The 25,546-nt window shown below is 37.4% G+C and overlaps 1 protein-coding gene across 5 annotated transcripts in view; it reads left to right on the top strand.

Annotated features, from left to right (window-relative positions):
* The window catches only part of kcnip4 (Kv channel interacting protein 4), a 211,250-nt gene that overhangs the window by 7,799 nt on the left and 177,905 nt on the right, over positions 1 to 25,546 (top strand). The window contains exons 1-2 of one of the 5 annotated variants that reach the window (XM_017713950.2): positions 9,148 to 9,398; positions 10,028 to 10,179. The exons of the other annotated variants lie outside the window; for them this stretch is intronic. Coding sequence (XP_017569439.1) covers positions 10,041 to 10,179 — 139 coding nt within the window. The 5' untranslated portion in view covers positions 9,148 to 9,398; positions 10,028 to 10,040. Of the gene's footprint in view, positions 1 to 9,147; positions 9,399 to 10,027; positions 10,180 to 25,546 lie in introns of those variants that run through there. 5 annotated transcript variants of the gene reach the window in all.

The raw sequence follows: 25,546 nt of genomic DNA, 5'->3' as shown, positions 1-25,546 counted from the left end.
TTTTTTTTTTTTTTTTTTTTTTTCCCTTTGGGAGCTGGGGTGGCAAGCATCTGCCAAGGATGGCCGCCTGCCGTCGGAGCTGAGCCAGGCGTGAGCGGTGGAGGGACATGGCCTGAGTCAGAAATAAACTTCCAAGATAGAGCCAACAGAAGGCGTTTGTTTATGCTTGCTCTGGGCCAAAAGGAGAATGGACAGGCTTTCATGTTGAGAATCCCCTGCCAGGCTTGTTTATGCCACATATTCACTCCCTCATTGATTAGCTGGGGACTGTGCCAGCTTGTACAGCTCAACTACCTACTTCACCAGCACTTTAAGGAGCATTTTAGCATGATGAGCACACTGAAAAAATTCGCAACAGTTTGTATTGTGTTTAACATTCGCTAGAGATGAAAATTTTTCCATCTTGTGTCCATTTCTGTGTACAATTGCTTCTGTTTGTGAATTCTGTGCTTTGGATCCCTATATGAAATGATTTACTATGTATTCTTATCCTCAAAACTTTATTCACATCATTTAAAAATACTAGTTTTGCTTTACATCATGTGAACGTTTCATGGTTAAAATGGATAATTGATCAAAATTACTTGGAACTGAATCCCATTACAATAGTGTACATGAAAGGGAGGTTATTGCTGTCTCCCATTGTCGTTTCAGAGATGTCTGGTTGTATTAGAACTACTTGTACTCAAATGACTGACTCAAAAACAAATGATCTCTTTGTCTTACTGACTGCACTAGAAAATGGTGCGGTAATATTTACAAAATCTTATTCTTTGTGTTGGTGTCCTAAAGCCCTTTATGAAAACAAGGCAAATTAAAATGCGTCTGTATTTTTGCTTTAATGTGTTCTAGTTACCACAATTAATTCATGACCTCAGAATGAGTGCAGTGACTACTGCGAGATCAAAGACATGACAAAATCTCAAGACAGGCACAGAAACAGGTGTAACACATCACACTTGGCTACTGATGTAACTCTGTCATCTAAATATATCAGAGCTGTGGAGTTATTCAGTGATGCTCTTGATCACAAAAGATCCTTGCTAAAGGAATAAAGAATGTATCAAGAATCAAGAGTTCTTATCATATTCTGAATACAAAAGCAAAGTACTGAAAAATTGAGCACTATATTTCTTTTGTGCCAAGTTTCTGCCCAGAGGTGCTTTTAAGCTTTCTGATATGCCGATTTTGGAAATGCAGTAAATTACAAAGACCTACAGCCAGGCTTTGGCAGTGTTGTATCGTACTTGTTAGTGGAGATCTTGTGGTTTCTGTGAATTATTTTTCAGATGTAATATGTCACTCAGTTACTATTATAGGAAATCTATCTATCTATCTATCTATCTATCTATCTATCTATCTATCTATCTAGGACATGGAATATAATTGGGTCACATGTATGGATTAATGTGGGTCGGTGATGTAGATTGACGGTGTGATCATGTGGTTTTTCCAAAATATGACAGATGGGATGTTTGTGCTGCGAAACCAGGGATGTTGGGGAAGTAACAATACAGCAATTTGAGATGAGGCTCTCACTTTAATATGCATAAGGAATGCACAGGGCTTTACACAATTTGCTTATATCGAATGAGGTGTGATGATAAATAAACAAGCAAGAACACAGTTAGGGCAGATCACTTCCTCTTTACCTCAGTGTTTGTACAGGAGTAAAGCACAGTCTTTTTAAGCATATGACCCAATTAGTGCATTATCTTGTGTGCTCACATCACTTTTCAACAATTTGGTGCTGTGGTTGGTATGGTAGTAGTATTTACCTTTTACTGATACACTTGTAAAACATGTAGGTCTGTGGCAGCCCACAAATGAACTTTGTAATGTGTAGTTAAGTTGCATTTTAGTACTGCTGTATGCATTTATAATTGTTCATTGTACACTTTGTCTTTAGAGAAGTGGTTACGTGTATTTTATTGGTCAGTAGTCATTTGCTGCAGTTCAAAATGACATTAGGCTACAGGTTTAATTTTAAATCCATCTGATGCACTGGTTACTCACCTTATGAGGTTAACCTGTTCACTTTTATTTATTTATTTTTTTTGACTTGGTGCTCAGTATGCTATCACAATTAAATGAAAATTTCCTTCATTTCACTTCCTGCAAATAGTAGCCTATCTTTTCCTGAATAAATTTAATAGAAAAATTGCTTTTCAGCGTTGTAGGAACATGCAGTAAAAAATGAGTGCACAAACACACTCTTCAGCACACAGACTTGAACAAAGCTTTAGCATAAAGTTATGACTTCATGTTTCCTAAGGTCCTGGACATTTCAGTGTTTTTGCTGTTCCATTCATGCAGGTCTGTTTCTGGACCAGGGTGGGATCCACTGCCTTAATGCTACTCAGAAGTACGTGAGACCTGGGTGTCTAAAAGCATTCCATGGATGAATGCTACAGCCACTTCTGCTTTGGTCCAAGGCCTTTGTCTGTAGTCAGAATATTGGCTGTGGAAAAAGCTCTATTTGTTTTACCAATAAAAAAAACAATTATGCTGGTCTGCGTCACTTGGGTGGAGTGTTTGTTTTATCTGTTAGGTAAAATGTACCTTTTTGTGTCTGTACCAGTAATATATAGTTATTTTTTAGTCAGTAATCAGGGTTTTGTAGTTTAGAGTGACCTTTAGTCTAGAGGCTTGATCTTAAATCCAAACTGCATCTCATGGTATGGTGCTAAAACTGTGTGGTGTTTTTAGTTTTGATTCTTATTTCTCTATACACAGCTTGTATTAGCATTTCCTAAGGAAATGTTTGCTATAGTTTAACTCTCTTCTCACTGATTATTTATCCTTAAGGACAAATCAATCTGTCATGCAAATGGGGCCATAAACTCACAAGTCACAACCAGTGTGCATGACCTTGTTCTCTGTGTGTGCAATACTGCCATCCAGTGGGTGAACTGTTTAAATGCATATAAATGTTGGTTTGAAGCTTTATAGCCAACAAAAACCTACTCATGGCAAAATCACAGCTGCAATCCTTCATTAATGACCTTTAGTGTATATTTCTGCTCAAGAATCCAAAACCAGTCTGTGCTGTAAACGGAATCTGCTGTCTGTATGTAGCAGGACTGTTTAACACATTGCAGCTGCGCCACAGAGCAAGTAGAAGCTAGCAAATTGGCTGAAGTTGGGTTTAAAAGGTGAAGGAAACGTTAGAACACCTAAGTGCATTGTCTTACGCTCTGCCTAGCAATGTAACAAAGCGTTACTTGGTGGAAATCGATATCACCCAGGCTTGGTCTGTATCAGGATGTTGTGGAGGGCTGATTACTAAAGTGCTGCTCGTTATCTCCTGTTACCCAGCACATTAGCTGAATTATTAATGTGGACATTCCTCTGCATCGACTGATAGTTGCCCTCAAGGAATAAAAAGTAGGAAAAGATGTCACTGTGTGTGTGTGTGTGTGTGTGTGTGTGGTTGTTTTTTTGTGTAATTCTGTTAGACAGTGGTAAAGCATTAAGCTTAATAAACAAAATGAATTATGGATTTTGCAGACAAAATATGATAAACCATGATAGGTTAAGTATATTTCATAAAAGGATCAATGGGGAAAAAGCTTAGTAGTGTTCAGTGGAATTAAATTACCATATTTGTTAAAAATCAAAATGACTACCTAAATCCTGTTTTGGCAAATTACCCACTTTGGTAAACTTGATTTAAATTAGCATATTTGATCCTCTGTAACATACTGTGGATTTTGACTAAGGTTGCTACAAGTAATTAATTAAATTGACAACATCGATGATGAAGAAAAGCTGGCAAACAAATCTGGTTTTGTCTTGTAGATAACTTTACCATGCATGCGCTCCTCGTCTGACATTAAATGACTTCATTTAAAGAAAATAGATTGAGGGTTGAGGTTCACTCAGAACCCAAAAAGTCAAAAATGCAGACCTCACCAAGATCATCTGAAAAGGTGGTTGTCTGTAAATTGTATATTTCCTGTAAATCGCTTAGCATGGTGAGTAAATAAAACTCCTAAAACCACAAGTTAGCTCTGTTTTAATTTGATGAATAGAGAGAGAAACTATGCTGGTCTCGTGTACACGCTCAATGCTGTTTTGCTATGTTGAGCTTCATGACTGTGCGTGACTAACAGGGCTGATAACTGGGCTGTTTGTGTGCTTGGTTAGATCAGATTTGTTTGTGGTTTTACCTTTTACATTAACTAATTCATTTAGCTTTTACTGTGTCCTTATGTAAATAAACATTTTTTGCACATTTCATCCTTTTTAAATTTCTTTTCTTCAAGATCAATGCAGAGGAACTGTTGCTGCTGTAAAAGAACTTCTACAGCTTTAGGATTAAGACTATGATCCTTAACACCATCAACCTATCAAAAAAGCCAAAACGCATTACAAAACTGTCAGGAACCAAACAAACACTAAATGGTGTGGGGTTTTTTTCCAGCAGAGCATAAAGAAAAATAAAGAGAGATCGTTTATAATATTTTTGTATTTTCTCTACGAATTCTCTGCTCGCATCTTCTGTCTCATTTGTTTTTTCAGGTGAGCCCTGTCAAAAAAAAAAAAAAACTAGACTAGTTAAGACATCCACACAGTGGAGGAAGATAACTCTGCACTTACCATTGATTTGCATTGCACACTTCTCTTTTGGTTTTAAACTACAATATTAAATATACCTGAAAGCAGTTCCATGGTGCGTTGCAGGTCAAATAAGATTAAATACCTGATTTAAGGTTTTACACAATTCCAAAATGGAGCCAAGCCAAAAAGACACCATAGGTGGCTTAAAGCCATCAACAGACCAGGAGGGTTTCTTAACCACCTGGGATCCCGATGGTACCTATGTCCAGGGACGTCGGCCTGAGCCTAATAACGTCATAGAGGGACACGTTCGCCCACTCCTCAAAAGGAATGGAATAAGAGAACGACATAGCTGAACTTTTAAACATGTTGGGTGATGTGATGTACTGCTTCATCACTTTTATTTACCTAGATTTTTCTAGAAATGGCTGAGCTGGTTGAATGTGTTCGTTTGGTTGACAGATATCATGCCATGTACAAAAAGCTGCCCTTGTTATGGTGTACAATTTAAGATGTTTTCTCAGACCACAGCGTCAGTTTTTACATAACAGAAAAGCATAATATTTTTATAAAAATATATATATATATATATATCAGGGAAAGTGGGCCTCTTACAACAGCCTCAGGTGACATGAAGAAGGCATCAGGTCAGTTGATTGCAAACTCAGAACATTCATGACAACTGCAATTCCATTGTTTCTTATCAGCTTAATAAAATTTTGTGGATAAATCAAAGATGAGTGTACTAGAACCACAGACTTTGCATGCTTTTATATATTTATTTTTTGGACCAAGATGAAGCTATGCAATCGCTGCGCTTGCTCCCACGTCCACTTCAGTGCAAGGAACGGTCACTAAACTACTAGATATACATACATAACATAACCATGGTAACTGGTTAAATCTGGCTACTTTCTACATGATTACCTGACTAAGAGGTATAGGCACATATTTTCTTCCTCATGCTTCCTAATGTATGCACATTCTTTCTAGTATATTTCTAATTTTCCCTGCTGTTCTCATCTCTGCCAACATTTGTGCTTTTTCTGAAAGTAGCATTCTGAAATAACCCTCACTAAAACATAAACCACAGCATTTGTAAAAAGATCATATGTCTGAGTTGTAATCCCGTTATGACCAAAGTAGGTATTTAGGCATGAATCTAATTAAAATGAAACAAATGAGTATTTTGAGATGCCACATTAAGCCACCTGGAATGGTTGCGGTGAAAGACCAGAGACTATTTGACATGCTCTCATGAGCTTCTCTCCCATTAGCTGCTTTGTTGATGGGGCCAAGGTCGCAGTGTTAATGCTTGAGCTGCGGTCGGCCTGCATTCACAGCGCACTGTCTGGCCCCACTGAGTCCAAACACAGCAGCGCCTGTCGCATAACTGCCACGCTCTCAACTGCAATGACTTTGGAAGTCCAAACGGGGGCTGACTCCCACTGATTCACAAGCACATTAAGCTTTGAGACCTTGAAAACTAGGACGAAGCTTTTGACGCAGTTTTACTTTCTGTGTTGGTGCAGCTAGATGGAATAATATTTACTGACAAAAGCAACAGGAATACACCGATGACATTTAGCTGGAGTTAGTCACACAGCGGCAAATTGTGGCTGTTCTGTGATATGGTGTGGAGACCAGTGTTGTGGTTATTAACAAGTGACAGTTTAGGCCACCCTAAGCCAAAGTCTTGTTAAAACGAACAAGACATTTTTGTAAATATGCATGTTGACAACAGCTTTGATTCAGATGATTTATGTAAATGGCAGACATGGGCGGGGGGGGGGGGGGGTAAAGTAGGATAGCTTGAATGCAGTGTGATAGTGAGTTAATTAAAAATACAGACTGTTTCTGAGGAAGTACACACAGACCTTGTTGAACAGGCTGTTATCTACGTGTGTGTGTGTGTGTGTGTGTGTGTGTGTATATGTGTGTGCTAAAGTGTGAGCTGTATTGACTAAATAAAGGATGAAATTGGATCAATGGCATTTTCAAAAATACCAACGTTTAGCAGTTTTATTACTGCTACAGTTTCAATCACTCAACTGTTTATGCTGAGAGCTACTATACAAAGACAAATCAAATTTCTCCTATTTTCTTAATTGGCAACTAATTTCAATAGACCTAGTTGTTTAACGCCTTTTCTCTTCATGATCTTGCAGCCATGAATGTAGTTTTCTCACACTCTGAATAAAAGGTTGTTTCACAGGATTCTGGAGTATAGTACAGTGTTATCACAGCAAGAACCAATACTTACAAGAGGCAAATCCAGCCAAAAAGGAAATTAAAACAAAATACAAACCTATTTTTGCATCTGCACAAGTATCCTGCCAAAAATAAAATGAAATGCCTACAGTTGCAATTTCATTTTTCACATAAGCATAACTAATTTGTGACAAAAATAAATTTTAAATGCCATTTCATTTGTTGTTTATTCTGGTATTTCATGGCCATGTCTAAAATGAAAAAGCTAATAGAGAAAAGAAATCCAAGCTTCGCTTTGGCTTTTCTTCATGAAATGCAGGATACCTGTCAACTAAAATCAGAACACAATGTTTACATTCTTTTTTTTTTTTTCATAGCAATAGAAAAACTTTAAATGAAAATGCATAAATCAACAGCAAAGTGACGGTTTGTGAGTCCGTTTTCAGCAAGTCAGAATGAAAAGGAAAAGGTAAACGAATATTTGTGCCACCTGCTGGAGATTTACTTTTAATTTGCTGCTTTGCTTTTTCATTTTCAAACTCACCAACATGCTAATATATGTTAATTACAACTAGGTGGGGCTATGAGATACATTTTAGGACATCCTCAGAGTCAGAATGGCATGTTTCCTCAAGCTCTAAACAACTTTGAATCTCGAGAAAAATCACTGTCATGTCTTAGATCTGGTGAAGCTGAACATCAGAGCAAATGGTCTAGGAGAAAAGGTATCAGACCAAATGCAAGCCTGGTCAAGCATATATGGTTCATATAACTATTTTGTATCTCGATTTAAATGCCAGTATAACATTTTTCAGTTTTTTTTTTTTTCTGAGGACGTTTGGTGTGACTGCATTTGGTAATTTCTTTTTTGGCTGGATTTGCCTTCCATAGATGCTGGGCTCAGCAGTGGGTTTGGATTGTACCACCCAGTGTTACTGACCAGTACAGCCTCCTCAAATTAAAGGGGGTTGGTTTTGCACACAGAGATTTAACAGCATATGGATGCTAAGCGAGATCAGCCAGCATTAAAATGGTCTACATGTGCAACAAAAATTTAGAAGTGGTCCTGATCCGATAATAGGTGTTAATATTATTGGTCTTGAGTTGTTATTTGAAGATGTACAGTAAATACACCTTTTAACCCCTTAAAATCCCATACTGAGAATTGTTTAGTAACTACAGGGACTTCAGTGCAAACTGGTCGAGGTTTTGTGGTATAAAAGAGAGTAATAAAACTTTGGGCCTTCTGGCAGGCCCTGGCCATGTGAGGAGTTAAGTAATGATTTGAAATATCGGTCATATCTAAACATTTGACTTATTTACCCCCCCTCCCCCTCCCCCCAAGCAAATACTGTACATTCCTCCACTTCCCTAATTGTCTTTGCTGTGTTAGTGCAGAGCTTTTTTGCTTCATAGAAACGTCATCTGATCTAAAGGCCCGACTGCTGCCTGATGTGCGTGCTCACTGTACTGTCTGGTGTCATTTTTTTGTTTTTTGCTTTTCATTCACCATGTTGTCATGCTGTTTTTTAACAAGAACAGGTCATATCTACAGTCAGCGTTGGTTCCACATTGTCATTATGCTTCAGTAGTGTCCTTTCCTAAAAGTAGTTTTGTTTCTACATACTATGTGATCAAAAATGACTTTTGCTTGCAATGCATAGCTAACCCCACAGATTAGCTATCTTGCTGGCTGGCTGGCTCATTCCTATCAAACACGGGTTACAGTTAGGCTTGTTGCAGCCTGTGAGAGAGAGAGAGAGAGATATATATATATATATATATATATATATATATATATATATATATATATATATATATATATATATATATATATATATATATATATATATATATATATATATATATATATATGGGGTAGTCTGGATTACAGTTGTCAGGCATTTAACAAAAATCTGAAAGCGGCGACTAGGCTAATTTTAGGACCTAGTTAGCTATGCTAGGGTCTGGGGGTATGATTAAAGCCCTCAATTCTTGATTTGTTTTTCATTTTCCTTATATAAGTAGTGATTGGCTAAATAATAACCACCTTTATTTATTTTAGATTTTCTTCTTTTTAAGTCTGTTAGCCTATTGTCAGGGTTAGATTTAGTAGGCTGTGTGAATCTGTTGGGATAGAGGGTGGGTGGGGGCTTACTGTTGCTAATTATGGCAGCTGAGCAGTAGGGGAGTCCGTGTGTGTGTTTGGGTGAATGGGAAGAGAGCAGGGAGTGAAAGATGGTATTAAAATGTTGATGGGGGGTTTAATTTTTAGTTTAACTTTTTTTTTTTTTTTTTTTTTTTTTTTTTTGACAGTTGTGATGTTTGACATTTCTTTAATCATTAATCGTTGAGATATAGACAAGCACTGACCTGTGAGTAATGTGATACTGTTGATGCACTGCTTTCGCTTGACTCCAGCAAGAGGTGTACAGGGTCTGAGTCCATTGGCTGTCGATCTGGTCACAAGGAATCACTCTCGTTCTCTCCTCCTCCTCCTCCTCTTTTGCCATCACTCTTGTTTCACTCGCTTGGAAGAAAGGGAAAGCAGTCAGTTGACTGAAATCTGAGGACTGTGCTGTTACCCAACCGGGAAGATAAACCCACTTGTTTTATCGTACAAGGTAAGGGCACGATCTAACTGAATTATCTGGAAATGCATTGCCTATTGATGTTGCATTTAGTACATGTGAGGCATCCAATGCAGTATACCAATACAAAGATCCTTCATACTAAATATAGTAATGTAAAAATATGAAGGCTTAGTAGAAACAAACGTAATTGCCTAGAAAGGACAGAAGTCATGATGATTAAAGTGGTTTGATTGCAGTTTTAGTATTAATATAGGCAAAAAAAAATTCTACTTGATGCCAAACTTCCCTATTAGTTTTATACATTTTGGACTTCACTCCTTCATTTTTTGATAAATATTGTTAATGGAGTGTTCTGCATTTCCATTCTTGATCTATGAAATACATCTTGGTTCTATTTGAGCTTTCAGAGATGGGGCAAGTGTTGAGAGAGTAAAATGATCAAAACTTTCTGCCATCTACCTAGGGAAGCCTCACTCTGACAGACACTTTTAGGTTAGGGTGAGCAACCCTAGAGACAGCAGACTTGCATCCCAGAAAGCAACAAGCGATATTTTATGTGCTTCTTCTCAATCGGTCATCCTTTTTAGTACATTTTCTTAGAAAGGGGGAAAAAAAGAATTTCCATTAATCCAAACATCTACCATTTTGTATTTGAACAGTCGGAACATAACTATGTCCGCACCGGTCAAAAGAACCTACTGGAGGGAGAACTTGTGCCATTTCCCCAGAAACCATGGCCTCTCTAAGAAAGTACTGCTTAACTGCTGTCTGGTGAGGCGCATCATCTCCTGGGCTTTGCCTGACAAAAAAGGTAAATATCTCTAAGGCAGTCAAGGTTGTTGTGGTACTCGGTCCAAAGAGTGTGGTAAATGATTTCCATGATTGAAGAAGCATCTGTAGTTTTATCCAGGAGTGTAAGAGTAGAATTAACTTTGTGAGTACATGCACTGGAGGTGGGCTTCTTCCCTATTGGTTCTGGAGGCCTGTGCAGTGAATCTAAAACAAGCTGCATGAACAGATTCTTCAGACTGAGACCAGTTAAACTTTAAGTTTTCCTTCAACATCCTTGATAAAACATTTTATTCTAAAGACTATGAATAGAATGTCTATTCTGACATTCTAAGGAATGTTCCCATTGCTTGATATGAAGACGATGAAACTAGTTTCTTGTTTTCTGTTATTGTAGTTCATTAATAGTAGTTTATTGTTGCACTACTGTTTTAATTTCTGATTTTCTAACATTTTTAACAAGTTACTTTGAGAACAAATGGCATTGTTTATACATGTGTGGCTGGACAAATTATTGCAGTGTAATCATTAATTAACCAGGATCCTTTCTCCCCTGTTCAAGGTAGATTTGAGTTTTGAGATTACAGCTCTGGAGCACCATTCCGTTTCTCAGTAAACATTAGGAAACATTTCAGGCACATTTTCAGAGGTTAATTTGTGCAAAATAACCACCTGCCATGAACAACTTGCTAACCTCACCTGCTGCTTGGTCTGCATTTGTGTACCTTTGGTAGTGGTCCAAAAAGTGATCCACAGGTAATATGCTGGATACTCTCTAGACTTGTATCCTTTCCTTTAGTATATGTTCTCATACAAACCATACAAGACCTTCATAAGAGGCCAAGACAGGATTGTTGATTATATGACTCATCTATAAACTCTGGCAGTAGGCACACTGATGCTGATGTGATATTGATCATTTTACTGCGTTGTGAGAATTTATGGTACTTTTAGTGGCGCAAATCATCATCGGTCCATGTGGAGTGACTGCTGTAATAAAGCACAGTATTGTAGTGGGTGGGATTTTGGTGGTACACTGGCTGTAAATTTAGCATGTTTCATTTGCTAAGTGAGTTAGAAGAAGATGCAGTGCATTTGTTGTGTGTCCTTGTTTTCTAGAATGTGCATATTCCATTTGCATGTTTTGAGTAGGGCTTGAATAATGAAGCTGTGAAGACTGGCAGCTGAGTATCAAAATGCCATGTACAGCAGCAAAGAATCAAAACTAAAGCAGCAAAAGATGTATAAAAACACCCGTTTTTTAAAATATGTGAAGTGACTTTAGAGGTTCAGATGTTATGGGACCATTTAATAATTAAAATGGTTAAACCTGTGTATTTTGTAATTATATTATAGAAAAATATTTAACTTCATTTGTTTCTAATGCTGTTGTTTGTTTTTTATTTTAGAATTAAATCATTGGTGTTAAATCTTTTTTTTTTCTTTTGGTTAGTGATTGTGTGAAAGAAAGAGGACCGTGTGTTCATGATTATTCTCCCATCTCCGCTGAATATTATTATCCAAGCCTCTCCATTTTTGTAATCACATTGGCCTGGAAAACAGCTGGGTCCTTTACTCTCAGGTGCTGCTGTCAGTTCAGCCAGAAGTCTGAATGAGTTTACCTGTCTCAGTGCAGAATAATTCTCACATGTGGGTGTATTTTACACATGCTAGAGTTGATAAACCAACCCCCAACAAGATTTTGACAAGCTACTTAGTCAGTGCAAACATGACTTACTATGACAGTCAAAAAAACAGCTCTGTATGTGTTTTAGCTGGAGTAAGTCACTGGGGATGTGTATCAGCTGGAGTATTCCTTTAAACAGCAAACCTGTATAAGCCATGTCTCACAATGCCCTAGGTACTTTTGAGCATTGTTTAGGTCCACATTGTTTAATTTGATGTTTAAAGTACTGTACAAAAGACAGATGCCACACACTCAAAAAAAAATCCATAAGGTATTTTAGTCAGTTTTTTAACTGCACTTTTGGAAATTACTATAGTTTTGTCTGCTACATTTTCTTTTGACTTTTTCCTTCTTTATGCAAGTGTGCCATCTTATGTCTGATCTCTGAAATATCTCCTGAAAAATGAATAACTTGTACTTAATGGCCGTTTTTGACTGGAAGTTAAAGAAATAAATGAGTTTCTCACTTTCTTGCACAGTGCTGTGTAACACTTATATATATGCAGGAGGGTTCAGAAAGATTCATCCGATTTCAAAATGATTTTCACTTAATCATTACAGAACAATGCAGTAAATTCTGAATGGTTTGAGCATAAAGTTTATGTAATTAAGTGCTCAGTGTGAACCTCCTCCAGCTGTACGAACATCATCAAGGCAATGGTCCAATTCATCCCATACTTGATTGAGCATGCCGGGTGTCACTGTACTCAGAAATCACTCTGAAAGAGCCATGAGATTATCCAGTGTTGTTGGGAGTGGTGGCGCACAAACTGAATTCTTAATGTACCCTCACAAAAAAGTCAAATGATGTGAGATCTGGTGATGCTAGTGACCTTTTCAAACAGCTTTGCTAATCAACCACCCACACTAGGGTAATCAAACCAGGTTTTTTTCCAGTTTGAAGTTTCCAATTTGGAGGTTAATATTTTTAAGAATCATTCACATAGAACTATTGACATCATCAGGCATGAAGTCCATGTGTATTCAAATTGCAGTGCATTTCTTCTTGAACCTCCCCTGTAGAAGAAAATTAATATTGTGTATCGTGACACCCCTATAGAGTACATATTGGTGTTACCATTATTATAATGAATTTATGGCAATATATATTTCTCTTAGTTCATTGTTGCTTCATTCTTAAAAAAAAAATCACTAAATTCTTCAAATAACCTCCTTTAATGATATTTTATTTTTAACTATTTTCACAAGAATAATTCTAAGGTATGCTTAGGTATTATGTTCTTAAATGTTGTCTTAAATCTTACAATAGTCTCACACTTGTCTTGGGTAGTAGGAGTTGACGAGGTAGGCATCAAAATATCCACAGTATTACCTAGGCTACTCCTGCCCGTCCTTGTCCGTCCCCCCACAATTATATAGTTCCAGTGGTGGATGTACACATCATGTACTTGAGTTAAAGTAGAGATACACAAGGTAAAATATTACTCCAGTAAAAGTAGAAGTCCTCCCTTTAGACCTCCACTTGAGTAGAAGTATTTGCCTTCAAATGTACTTAAGTATTGAAAGTAAAAAAAGAGTAATTATGACTCTGATGTCCTATTATCATTTTTGTAGCAAGACTCTTGCTTGATTAACTAATTTTAGGTGAAAATACTCCTCCAGTGTCACTCTTGGTAAACTGATATTTTAATGTCATTTAATTAGTCGGACACTGACATCTATTAAAATTATCGTAAGCACAAAACACTGAAGGCAAACAATTTCCATTATGTAGGGCCAAGTGGCCATGAAATAACTTTTTGTGAGAAACGAAGTTTCAGTAAGATTTATTTGCACCTTGGTTACAAGTTTAATTAAAACTTGCTTTAAACTCAGGATCACAAATGAGTTTTCCTTTACTATATTACATCTGTAGGTCTCTGTTCATAAACATAAACTAGCAAAAACAAATTTACTATAAAATAAGTGTATTCATTCAGAAAAAGACATCAGTCACAACTGCATGTGTGTGCATATTTCTATATTGTGGTTCATTTACACAAAGTTAGGTTAGTTCCATCATTTATGTTGGACACAAAATTTACGCTGCTGCACTGACGTTGAACCGTGTGCTTGCCGTGGGTCAGTATGTCCAATAGGTCAAAACAAAGTGACCTCTGTGCCCTGATTGGTGTTTTTGCTTCGTGCTTATTTCGTTTTGACGTTACATTATTATATACATACAAGCCAAAAGGAATGACAGATTTTACATAATGTAGTAAAAATATATTTGTCTTTGAAATGTAGTGGAGTGTAAAGTAAAAAGGAAATGGCAATACTTCAGTAAAGTACAGAAACACAAACCCGCTTGAGTACAGTAACCACTGGACAGTTCTAAATTTTTTTTTCTCCTGTTGGTGGTTTCTTCCACTATTACCTCTAGTTTTTGTTTGCTTTTTTTTTGTAAATGCTTGGTTTGATGTTTTTCCTTCCTTTGCTGTCCTCTGAGCGGATTAAACTAAACAGAAATAACAATAATTCAGAATGTCTTGCATTGTTTATAGTACATGGTGAAATGCAGCATAGCATACATAAAATGATTTAAGAATCTTAAATATCTTATTTTTTTTTATAACCAGTTGTTTAACTCCTGTACCTTCTTAACTAATTTGCTACTGTAACATCTTACTCTTTACTGTAGCCCATTGAAAAGGTGTTAGTTTCACATTCTGTTTTTTGCTCTTTAGACAGAGCAGTCAGTATCATTTTAATCATAAAATTTGCTGCAAATTGTTTTCCAATCATGAAACAAGAATAGCCTTCTATTGTAGCTAAATATTACCTGTTTATCCATTTTAGTGTTTTGTCTTGAGCCAAGTTAATATTTTTTTAGCTTTTCAGTCTAAAAAGGGTTCAGAAAGTGTGGACACAGGTTTTCATTCTAATCAAGTAGCAACAGGTCACCTGATTTGCACTTGTTTAATCAGCTGGACTTAAAACAACTTATCAGTTCATTGAGGTGTGCTACTGCTTGGTTGGCATGGCTTTTACAAATTTATTTTTTACACATTTTCATATACATTTTCGGGGACTTTTGAAACCCTAAACTTGAATCAGTTGAATTTTGTTATGAAAATACTCAAATCTGACCAGAAGAGGGTGCTCTATCTCTATGTATCTCCTTCTCTGTGAAAGCCTACATTACTCTGCTCTAGAAAAGCTGTTGCCTATAAACCAAGTACTTACTTAGTATGGATTTAGCAGAATATTTCTGACAAGTCGAGTTCATTCATCAAATTTATTAATGCAGAGAAATGTACTGAATTGGTCTTTTATCTTGAGCTTATTTGTACGCTTCACTACTTCTAAAGTTCTCGGCTTTGTTCACAAGTTCTAACTTGGTATTCTCAATTGTTGGGTATCAAAGAAGAAAGTGATGATGAACAGCCTCCAACTTACCAGCTAATTAAGAAGCCCATCCTGAGCTTAAGTGGTTGTGAGCAGGAAAGCACAAATGTGCACACAGAGTTGGGAACCTGTGATGTAGTGCATGCTGTACATATTGTACACACTGAAGTGTATTGTGAATCTCCTTTTGTCCATTAGGTGGCATTGAGGTACTCCAGATTGCCCAAGAATGCCTCGAAGGCACTTCAGATTTCTGATTAAATTATGCCGTAAGCTATCATTACACTGTACTGTATTACACATTTGTAAGTAATTGAATTGGGACACAGCATGACAATAGACTGCGATCTAGTCATAATCAGAGTATACATAGTTTGGGGTGGGGGGGGGGGGGGTGTCAAGGGTGCTGGTTTAATAATCATGTTTTAATGTAATATATTAAATGTTTGTTTAACTAGTTATTAAATACATAAACAGTCAGATTGTTACACCTTTCAGCTGTTGTGTTTTTATGGCTTTTGAAGACTGTATGTATGTTGTAGCATTATTTTTAGCTTTCTGTTGTAAATAACAGTGCATGTGCGTCTTTATCATGCCAACCCTCCTGAACTGAACTAGCAGCCTTCTGATTCCTAGCTTTTAAGCTTTCCAAGCTAGCCGTCTCCGTTGCCTCTCCAGGCCCTTGGTGTTGATGAACAGCCTCTGTGTGCTGATTAAGCTCGGCAGCACAGGATGAATAAATGATGATGGCATGAATATGGAGATATCAGTGACGGCTCCGTTGTCATTAGGCTCCACAGGCTGGAATGGAGTGAATTTGCAATATTTACCAGGTGAGACTGTACATCACTGTGCCGCTGCGTATGGCGAATAGCTCCATTTATCATCCTGATGTTGCTGCTCCTCTGGAAAACGGCAAGCAAATAATTAATCTTATCTGAGGTGAGGAGATGAATAATATGAATTGCTGCAAACTTAAATTCATTATATGAGCAATGTTATAAGCAACTTTGATCATGTGCAGCGTTTAGGATTACTACTTGGCTCTTACAGGAAATAACACATTTGCCTATGTAATCCCAGTTCAGATAATAAATGATCACTCCTGCTGTTTTCTGAATTTAATGTTTGGTCTGTATTATCCAATCCTCAAGCAAAAGTTTTGCAAATCTGTATGCCCTCCAGCTTTTGGGCATAAATTCATTCCCTCTTTTGATGGTACAGGGTTTTTCCAGTAAATGAATGAATGCATCAAGAGTTTGCTGACCAGTAAAGTAAAATGATGAAGAACAAGCTTAATGGCTGTATTTATTGAGGAGTGCACAAAACCTTTTGTGCATGCTAAAATTAAATAAGCTCTGACATTAGTTTTGTGGCTAATCCACTATGACTTGCTATTTAATCCAGGGGTTCCCAGTATTCTCCACCTTTTTGGCCCCTTCTGTTTATCACTAGAAAACATATAAAAGCTCAAAGTAAGTAAACAAAGCTACTTCACTGTTCTTACAAGGCTTGTATTAATGTTAAAAAATGATGTTTTTTAATGTTAAGTCAGTTATTTTTTTGACAAATTTTTACAATAAAATTACATCACCGGCCCACTACTGACCACTGGCCTTCCTGCAGTGCAAGCCCATGGATCAACAAAGCGTGCTTTATAGCCCACTTGAGGTCCACAACCCAGTAGTTGACAAACCCTGCTTTAAACAACATACTGCTATGTAAACTGGTTTATCTGAATTGTGGAGATATTAATATACAGATTCACTGCATGTTTAGAGCAGTTATAGATATGGAGAAAAGCAGAGAAAGAAGTTATTCACTCTACAAACATTCTGAGGGACAAGGTGGTTCCCAGCTGCTGAATATCCTTATAAATTCTTTTGTAATACATTTTGTCCATAAAGCAAGAGACTATGGTAATGCTGCTAAAGAGAGGGAAATGGGGGGAAATCCTGGAAAAATAGTGAAGGTTTTTATCCATTTTTTTCTTATAAAATAAATTTGCTTTTAACAGATCTGAGATTCTATGACTGAATATTTTCTCTTCCCTGTGTCACTCATCCCGTCTTCTCTTGTGCCTTCAGTGTTATGGCTTATGTCAAAGGTAATTTTTCCACCTGCTTGATGTTGTTTTTTTTTTTTTCCCTTTAAAAAAAGAAAAAAGGAACTTGCCTCCAAATTCTTTGTCACTTCTTATTTTCATGCCTTAGCACTCCCAGCTCTTTTAAATGTGTAGTCATGAAGTCAGGTGGGCTAAAACCTGCAGCTTAGTGATGACCTTGTGTGCATATGCCAGACATCTCTTACTTGCATGTTTATAAATGAACTGTGTGTGTGCTCTTGTGCATGCAAAATATATTTGTGTCACTGCAAATGTTTAGTAGATACAGTCCTAAGTGTTTAAATCAGGGCTGCCCAAAGTATGACCCAAGGGCCAAAATTGGTACGTGACTAAAGGTAATTCACTCACTCACTCACTCACTCACTCACTCACTCACTCACTCACTCACACAAATAAATATTGTACTGTAGCCCCTTAAGACAAAGGTTCAAGAGGAATACAGTGTTTCTCTGGGCATTTTTTTCCCCTATGGTCTCGGTGTTTTTGATTTGATGAGCAGTGGTTAGTGGTGTGTGTTTTTTTTTTTTTTTTTTTTTTTTTTTTTTTTTTTTTTTTTTTTTTTTGCTTTTTGCTTCCCTTGTTTTGTGTTGTCTGTTTAGTCCACTAGTTAACTTTGTTTCATCACCACATGATTGCATACCTATCTTTATGACTTGAGGTATGTGTTACAGCAGCTTGTACCTGGATTAAATACCACAAGTTACAATCCTGAAGAAAAAAATCAAGATGGCAATTCTTGTAACTAGCTTTGAGATATGAAATGTGGCTTTGTGAAGACTAGCAGTTGTTTTGCTGAAAAGTTAAGCTAATACATTTTAAACTAGCTTATGTTGCCCTCCCCCAACAGGAGCTTGCGCTCCAGAGGCCGGCAAGGGGAGACGACTGACCAGATTAGCTGCTAAAAGCGGTTAACAGCCGAGCTTTCCCCCTGAGGGGTCAGATTTGGTAACAAGGTCTTTGCAGAGTTTCTTAAAGTAGTATGTCTGCTGACAGTAGACTGACAGTCTATTGTCACACGATAGGTCACATGAGATGTCATTAGAAAACATGACACTCCGGTCATGTGTGTGTCTGACAAAGCCTAACCTTAAACTGACATGGCTGATTTAACGTGTGTTTGAGTGTGTGTGTGTGACTGACTTTTCTATGTGTACAGAATGTCTTCTGTACTGCAGTCACACTACTGTGCTTAAAAGCAAAATCACATCATTGGAATCGGTTCTTCAAATTTATACTTATCAGCACAAATTTTGGTATCAGAAATGAAGCACTAAAGTCTGACATTGTAAGCCAGATGTACTTACTTTAGCTTAGGAAGATTGCAAAATGTGCCTTGATGTGAACACAATATACGCTCACAGTGAGCCTGAATTTAACCTTTGCTTTGACTGCAAACTGTGTAGCTCCACCTGCTACCTGTGCTAATGATTCGCAGGCACAAAGAAATGTAGCCATCAGAAGGCTTGTGGGCTGCTTATGATGAGAGAGATGTTAATAATTGAAAGTATTTTAACTCCAGCTAAGACAATATAGTTTGTGAACCAAAAACAATAACATGACCTTGCATCTGCATTATGGCATGTTTTGCACCATCTTCTCACATATGTACATCTATTCCTGAGGAGCCCACCCTCAAATGCATATGTATGAGGAAGATTTTCCCTGTTTACCATGCATGCAGCTCATAAACCGCATGGACAGGCCTATGTGGCAGTTTCATACATAACAAATGGGCAGAATCTGTCGTTTTTGCTCTAGAAACTGGCTCTCTGTCTAAATGAGGTCTTCTGTAGTGTACTAGCTTCTTTAAGTGCATGCAATACGTTCACACTGGGGAAATAAGATGTAGTGGTACTGTTAATATGAGAGTGATTAGAACCACCAGAACATAACAGAAGGAGAGGAGGCGTCGGAGATGGCTGTGGTTTTAAATTTCAAATATTAGATGTCATTTGTCCTTCGTTAAATATTTCAGTGCAGCGTTAAGGACTAAGGATATCAGTGTATATTATGGCTATTGACAGCTGGGCGTCTTTTGCTTTTGCACATTAGCTAGCTGTTTGAGTTAGCTAACCTGTGTTACTAGGCTAATTAACTGCTAACCTGATGCCATGGTGCCTTGTGCAAGTTCATAATGTAAACAGTAAGAATATAGTGCAGTGTTGATTCAGTGCCCAAATTAAGAACTGGGCTGTATCCAAAACTAAGAATTATGCTTATTTTAAAAATGTAATTGTATTGAAAATTGACATTCATAATTGAAGAGCAGTCATCAGACCAGACCTCAGATCTCCAAATTTGAATATCTTGATGAACATTTAAAATGGGAAAGGTTAAAATAATGCTCTTCCAATTGTTCTGTGACTTGACATTTAGTAAATAATGAGGAATAAGCAATATGTATTGTTTGTCAAAAGCATATTGCTCAATCAGAATCGGACCTTTAGGCCCTACAGTAGTCACACAGCTTTCCACCAACTTACCTCCACCACCATGTGCAAATGACCCTTTTCAGTTAAAAATGCGCCTCAATTTTTTTCTCCTTCTAGTGATTACTCCTCTGAAGCCTATAAATGACTTCCAGACAGATGCTACAGGATGCAGGTCTCATTGCTCTTTGCAGGTAACCTACTTTGGCCATATTTCTGTATTCCAGTGGTGGCTTGGTAATCTATAAATAGAGGAGTGATTGATACAGGGTACTGGAAAGCCTCGTAATTTCTAGTGCCTGCAGGCGGCGAGGACTTTCAACTATTAGAAGGCGTTCTGTTTTTACACACCTGTGCCTGTCATGGACCAGATTTACCACTCCAGTGCTAGAATTAAACCACCACTGAACCCATGCAGGCACAGTGCTGCTGATGTGTTTCCGAAACCTTAAGCTAAAGTTTAGCAAAGACTGATTTTGGGACATTTGGTGTTCAAATGCCAAGAAATGCTAGCAGAAATCCTGAATATGCCTCCACAGCGTATCAGATGGCATCGGTGTGCCACGGACAGAAACAAAACTTGCTTTTTACATTGAATTAGATCAGGAGCAGCAGAGAATGACACAACACGCACAACTTTTCAGCTTGCTCAAATGGATAACACGGTGGATAACACTTTCCATCTTCCCCACACAAAAGGCCGATGCCTAGTCTAATCTACTCCGTTCCTCTGGTTTTTGGTTTCACAGACTTTGGACCTACGATCCTATGCTTTGTGGTGTTTGAAGTTTTCATGACAAACATGCAAAGTAATGCTGTCTTTCACATCAACTCTGAAACTGATGGACTGTGATGCTGCGTAACAGCATTTATTCAGAGCTAGGCTGACCAGTTGGAACTCTGTTGCCATGGTTACAGTCTAAACAAATGTGATTGCATAACAGCTCATAGCTTGCTTGTATCCTGTACATGTCTGGTTTTGTTTGTAGGATGATTGCATTGTTTGTTCACCTTTTTAGTTATAGTGTTTAAAGAAAACATATTTATGCCAAAACTTACAGAACTAATTTTCATCTTTTTATTTTTTGTGCCTAGTTTAAATATTTGTCTCGGTGTGAAGCTTCCTCCTATATTAAACACTGAATGATACTTGGTACGAATAGGCCAATGCTACATTCAACTACCAACATGTATAATTTTTTTCTATATATATATATATATATATATATATATATATATATATATCAAATGGGTTTGCAGTAATTGCCTCACTCAGCTTTCATCACCATCATTCTCCATGAGGGCATTTACATTTCATAGGAGAAAGGTATTAAATGATGGAAAGGGTTGTGCGTTATGGTGTTTGTCACTGAGGTTGCTTTTCAAAGCGACAACTGCTGAGGGTCCATAGTCCAGGCAGAGGGAACAGACAGAGACCCTGATCGTGTGCTGCTACTTAAGTGTAGTTGGTGGAATTAATGTAGTGGATGAGTTGGAATCAAAGGGAGTGCACCTTCATCTTATTGTTTGAGAAATGGTGGAAAAAGCAGCCAAGTGTCCTCTTTGGCCTGTGCTGCCCTTTCTGTAGCTCAGAGATGGGCAGCTTCACTTTGGTGGTTTGAGAGGAGTTGGAGTTGTAGGCCAACCTTTTTTGGGTGACGGCACAAGTGTTGCTGTAAAATATAGCAGCATGTTTTATTATTAAAAAAAAAAAAGCTGAAGGAAATTTGGAAGGTTTTTGTGTTGGAGGAAAAAAGGACACTCTCTTTTAATGAGCTAATGAATTAATAGAGCTCACTGTTATGTTGGAAGCTCAGCAATTATGTTTGAACTAGGTCTGCATGATAGAGCAATTGGATGTTGTAGATGATGGGCAAGTAACTTGATGTATAATCAGCTATGTTTGCAATATTTTTGATCAACTTTTTTTTAACTAGAAAAATTGTGCTTATTATTTTGAGATTTTCCCCAACCCTAGTGTTAACATGTTATTTATTAAATATATTTCTATTGTTCCTGGTCCTGGCTATGTCAGTTAGAGTAGCTAGCCTGGTTAATTCTGGTACAGCTGGGCTATCTTAGCCTTCTTAGCCATGTCCTTAACCATTGCTCTTGGCAATGCACTCATGTTTAGGTACTTTTTAGGAACAGTATAAAAAGTATAAAATACTCGCAAACACATGAACGTTTTGCTGAACTGTTAACCTGTATATTGCTGTCTTCCCATGATGAAATGTAAAAAAAACTCATAGTATTTGAAGTACTTCAAATAGTGGCATCTCAAGCAGTTGAGTATAACTTCCTAGTTAGACTTCCTCAGAAGTTTTGACATGACCGGTTTAAGGCTTAGCTTGTAGAAGGCTATTTACTCAAGACCAGTGCAACTGCTTATGCTACTGTATCACATTATTAATAGTCAGAAAAGGCAACTTGTGACTTTAAATAATACTCTGTTAAGCCCAAGAGACCTGATGATTGAGATCTCCTAATTAAGAGGGCCTCAGTGTGTTACGTTTATTGCAGAGAACCTTTTGTGCCAACACACCATATGCAAGGGTTGCCAGAGGGAAAGGAGGAACTCTGGTCTATTAACAAAGTAGAAATTGATATAAAAGAAACCTCCTGAGGTCTTATTCTTCTTACAGTGTCATTTTATAAGCTCTCACAGAAGAATGAATATCTGGCAATTTGTATTCTGGGCATTATGGTTATTCAGTATATTTTTAAATGATCACAATATTGCCCCTAAATAAATTGCAAAAGGTCACACTATGTAACTGGGTGCTCTTGACATTTCATAAAAGTTTACAAAGCTTTTTGAGTATACTGACCTGATTTAATGTGAGTGTCCTGATGGCATGTGATGTGAAAGTGCATTCACCAGTTTTTGTAATATTGTGGTTACTCTTGCAGGACGTCTTGATGTGCAATTCCATGTTAAGTGTTTTATTAACAGTTTACAGTTGTTATGGAACCTGCATAGACACACAATGTACCTTTTTAAAAATTTGTGTCTCTAATTCTGTTTATGTAATACTTTCAGATTTTATAATGATCATTGCAGTAATCCTACCCCTCATGTGTTTTACTTGGTAGAGCATCTGGCAAGTCCTTGAAAATGTTAACTCGTACACTTATGGTGACACATTCTTGACTTCATTTTCATGGTGCCCTACTGTAATGAAAACTAGATGCTCAGCATTCTGGCATTCATATTTGAGTTAGGGCAGACTGCTATGAATAATTAAACATCGGAACATTTGTTTACCCTTGATTACACTGCCTTGTCAACACTTTGCCTAATGGAAGACACAAAATGGATGTTCTTGGAAAGTCAATGTGATGGCACTACCCAAAGCATCGCGCTAGTGAGATGGATGAGAGACTGTTGTGGGAGGCCATTTGTACTTTATACTAAGACCATGATTATTTGACTGTACATCTTGCCTTTTAGTGTCTTTTAGGGCTGAGCAGTGAACTGTATTGAAGTCATGATATAAGAGTGGCAGTCTGGCTCACTACATTGACTGTTCAAGCCTTAAGAAAAATTGGAGGTCTTGGTGCTGGAGCTTAAATTATTGAATATAATCAACAAAACTGCAGGTAGATTTTCCCAAAATCTTTCATATCTAATGTTGTTGGAAGTATTCACAAAGTATGTCATATTTAATATGAAATTCAATTTTACTTGCATTTTGGTACATTTTATTCTATTTTTTGGGGGTATTATTAAAGGCAAGTAAGCTTTAAGCAGAGCCTCTGAATAATGAATAAAATTGTAGCTTCTGTCTGCAGTTGTTTGGAACAAGCAAAGGCTCAGGAGGTGTTTTGAGAGCCATTGTAAAGCTATAAGGAAAGGGGTAGCTTTCTTAAATCCAGAGAGAACCACGCTGACTGATCCAAAGGGACCCATCTCTTGGCGAGCTTGACATAATCTGTAATAGAATTTTCAAGTGAGTATATCTGCACTGTATTTTCCCCTCGAGTGAATGCTTGCATTGGTGTGTTTTCATGTCAGCAGAGTGTGATGAAAGGTGTCTAAGCCTCCTGTTGGACATAGTTATAGCTTTTCTCTGGCATTAGACTGCAAAGCTCCTGTTTGTGGAGGTCATCTAAACTCCCCTGCAGTAATGACTGTGAAGGTTCACCAGGCAACCTGAATACTATCCATTGGAACGTCACTTTAGGACAAATGTAGTGCTGAATATAGCTTCAGAGTATTATTTCCTGACACGTACTTGCATCCATGAATACTGAAATGTGTTTTCTTGGGCCGTTCTCAATATACAGATTCAGAATAAGATTTAAATTATGGACACTGTCCCTACTGTACATTAGATTCTTTTGTGGGATGCACAATTTATGTACAGCAATGTACAGTTATCAGATTTATTTTCAGTTATAGTTAGTTATTTAAAAGAACAAACTGCAGTCAAAGATGCACTGATTTTTCAAAACTGCTGTGTTCAGAGCAGTTTGATAAGCGGTTCATTGTAGAGAATTCTGTACAGTGGTGGTGATGGATGTTTTTAGATGGAAATCTTGTCTTAGAACTGTAGTAAAACATGTGTCAAGCAGTGCATTTGTAACCATTTCATGTAATAACTTTTGTGGTGTAGCTTTTAGAGGCTTTCAGATATTCTAACTCGGTAAGGTTCTATAAGGGAGCTTTTCACAGCAGTCCATCTGAATGGAATATGAATGAGACCAATACAACAGTTCTTGAGATTGAGCGATCTTTTTTTATTAGGTCAGTTTAAAATCTAACGTGACTAAGCTGTACTATGTTATAGCTGCTCAAAATGGATAATTTGCCACTCGCACAAAAAAATACTACACAATCTTTTTTGACAGTGTGAGCATTCACGTGTCCAAAATAAATATTAAACTTTTGTCCAGTTCAGTTGAATAGGGTTTTTGCAGGAATTCTGTAGTGCTTTTCTAACCTCCTGTAGTTGCTGGTAAAGCACATGTTAATGGGTTGAGCATGAATGTCACTTGATCATTTTAGTTATTGGTAGCACTTATCTACTGTCAAAATTCGATCGGTTACAGTACGTGTTGTCTACACTGACCAATTTAAGTTGTTGATGTTACATGACAAATGATCTGTTCAGACACTGTGCATGGTTTATGTACTGTGCTACATTAAAATGGTTTAATAGCTGTTTGTGGCAGTTCTTAATCTTAATTTGCAGTCCTGATGGTTTGTGTGCGCAGTAAAATCCATTGAAGGAGCTTCCATCTGTTGGTGCAGGTTGTTTAGGTTTCTAAGAGAGGATGGCTCTTGTGTTTAGGTTGAGAGTGGATTCTGGTTTGAGGGAATGTAGGTCGACAGACCGCTCCAGTCCTCCCTGCAAAGGTTCAGCTAAACAAATCAGGCCATGGAAAAACTGTGTCAGCACCAGCCGGCCCTTTTTAATGTGGATAATCCAAGTTCTGTTTTGACAGAACTCCATTTGTGCCTATTTGGCCTCAAAGAGAGAATGAACTTTGTTTTACCAGAGAAGAGATAAAGAGGGGAAAACAATGACTGGATGACCGTAAAAGAGCAGGCTTTAGTTTCTTGATTCAGATGTTATTGATTCAGCTTTATTATTCATCTGTATCTCTTTCTGAGTTTACAAAACTTCTGTTCTCCTTTTGGAATAGGTAAAGAAAATTATCTGGAAAAAAAGCTGTTCATGTTTAAGAAAATATAGGATGGAAGTGACATTTAAGTGGTATTATAACTTCATGTCCAGCACATATTCTATCTGAAAGCCTTAAAACACAAGTACATTACACTGTAACCCCAAGG

Source organism: Pygocentrus nattereri, chromosome 2 (assembly GCF_015220715.1).
Source record: "Pygocentrus nattereri isolate fPygNat1 chromosome 2, fPygNat1.pri, whole genome shotgun sequence".
Taxonomy (NCBI): Eukaryota; Metazoa; Chordata; class Actinopteri; order Characiformes; family Serrasalmidae; genus Pygocentrus; species Pygocentrus nattereri.
Note: the sequence above shows the minus strand (reverse complement) of the source record. Positions and strands in the feature narration are given on the sequence as shown.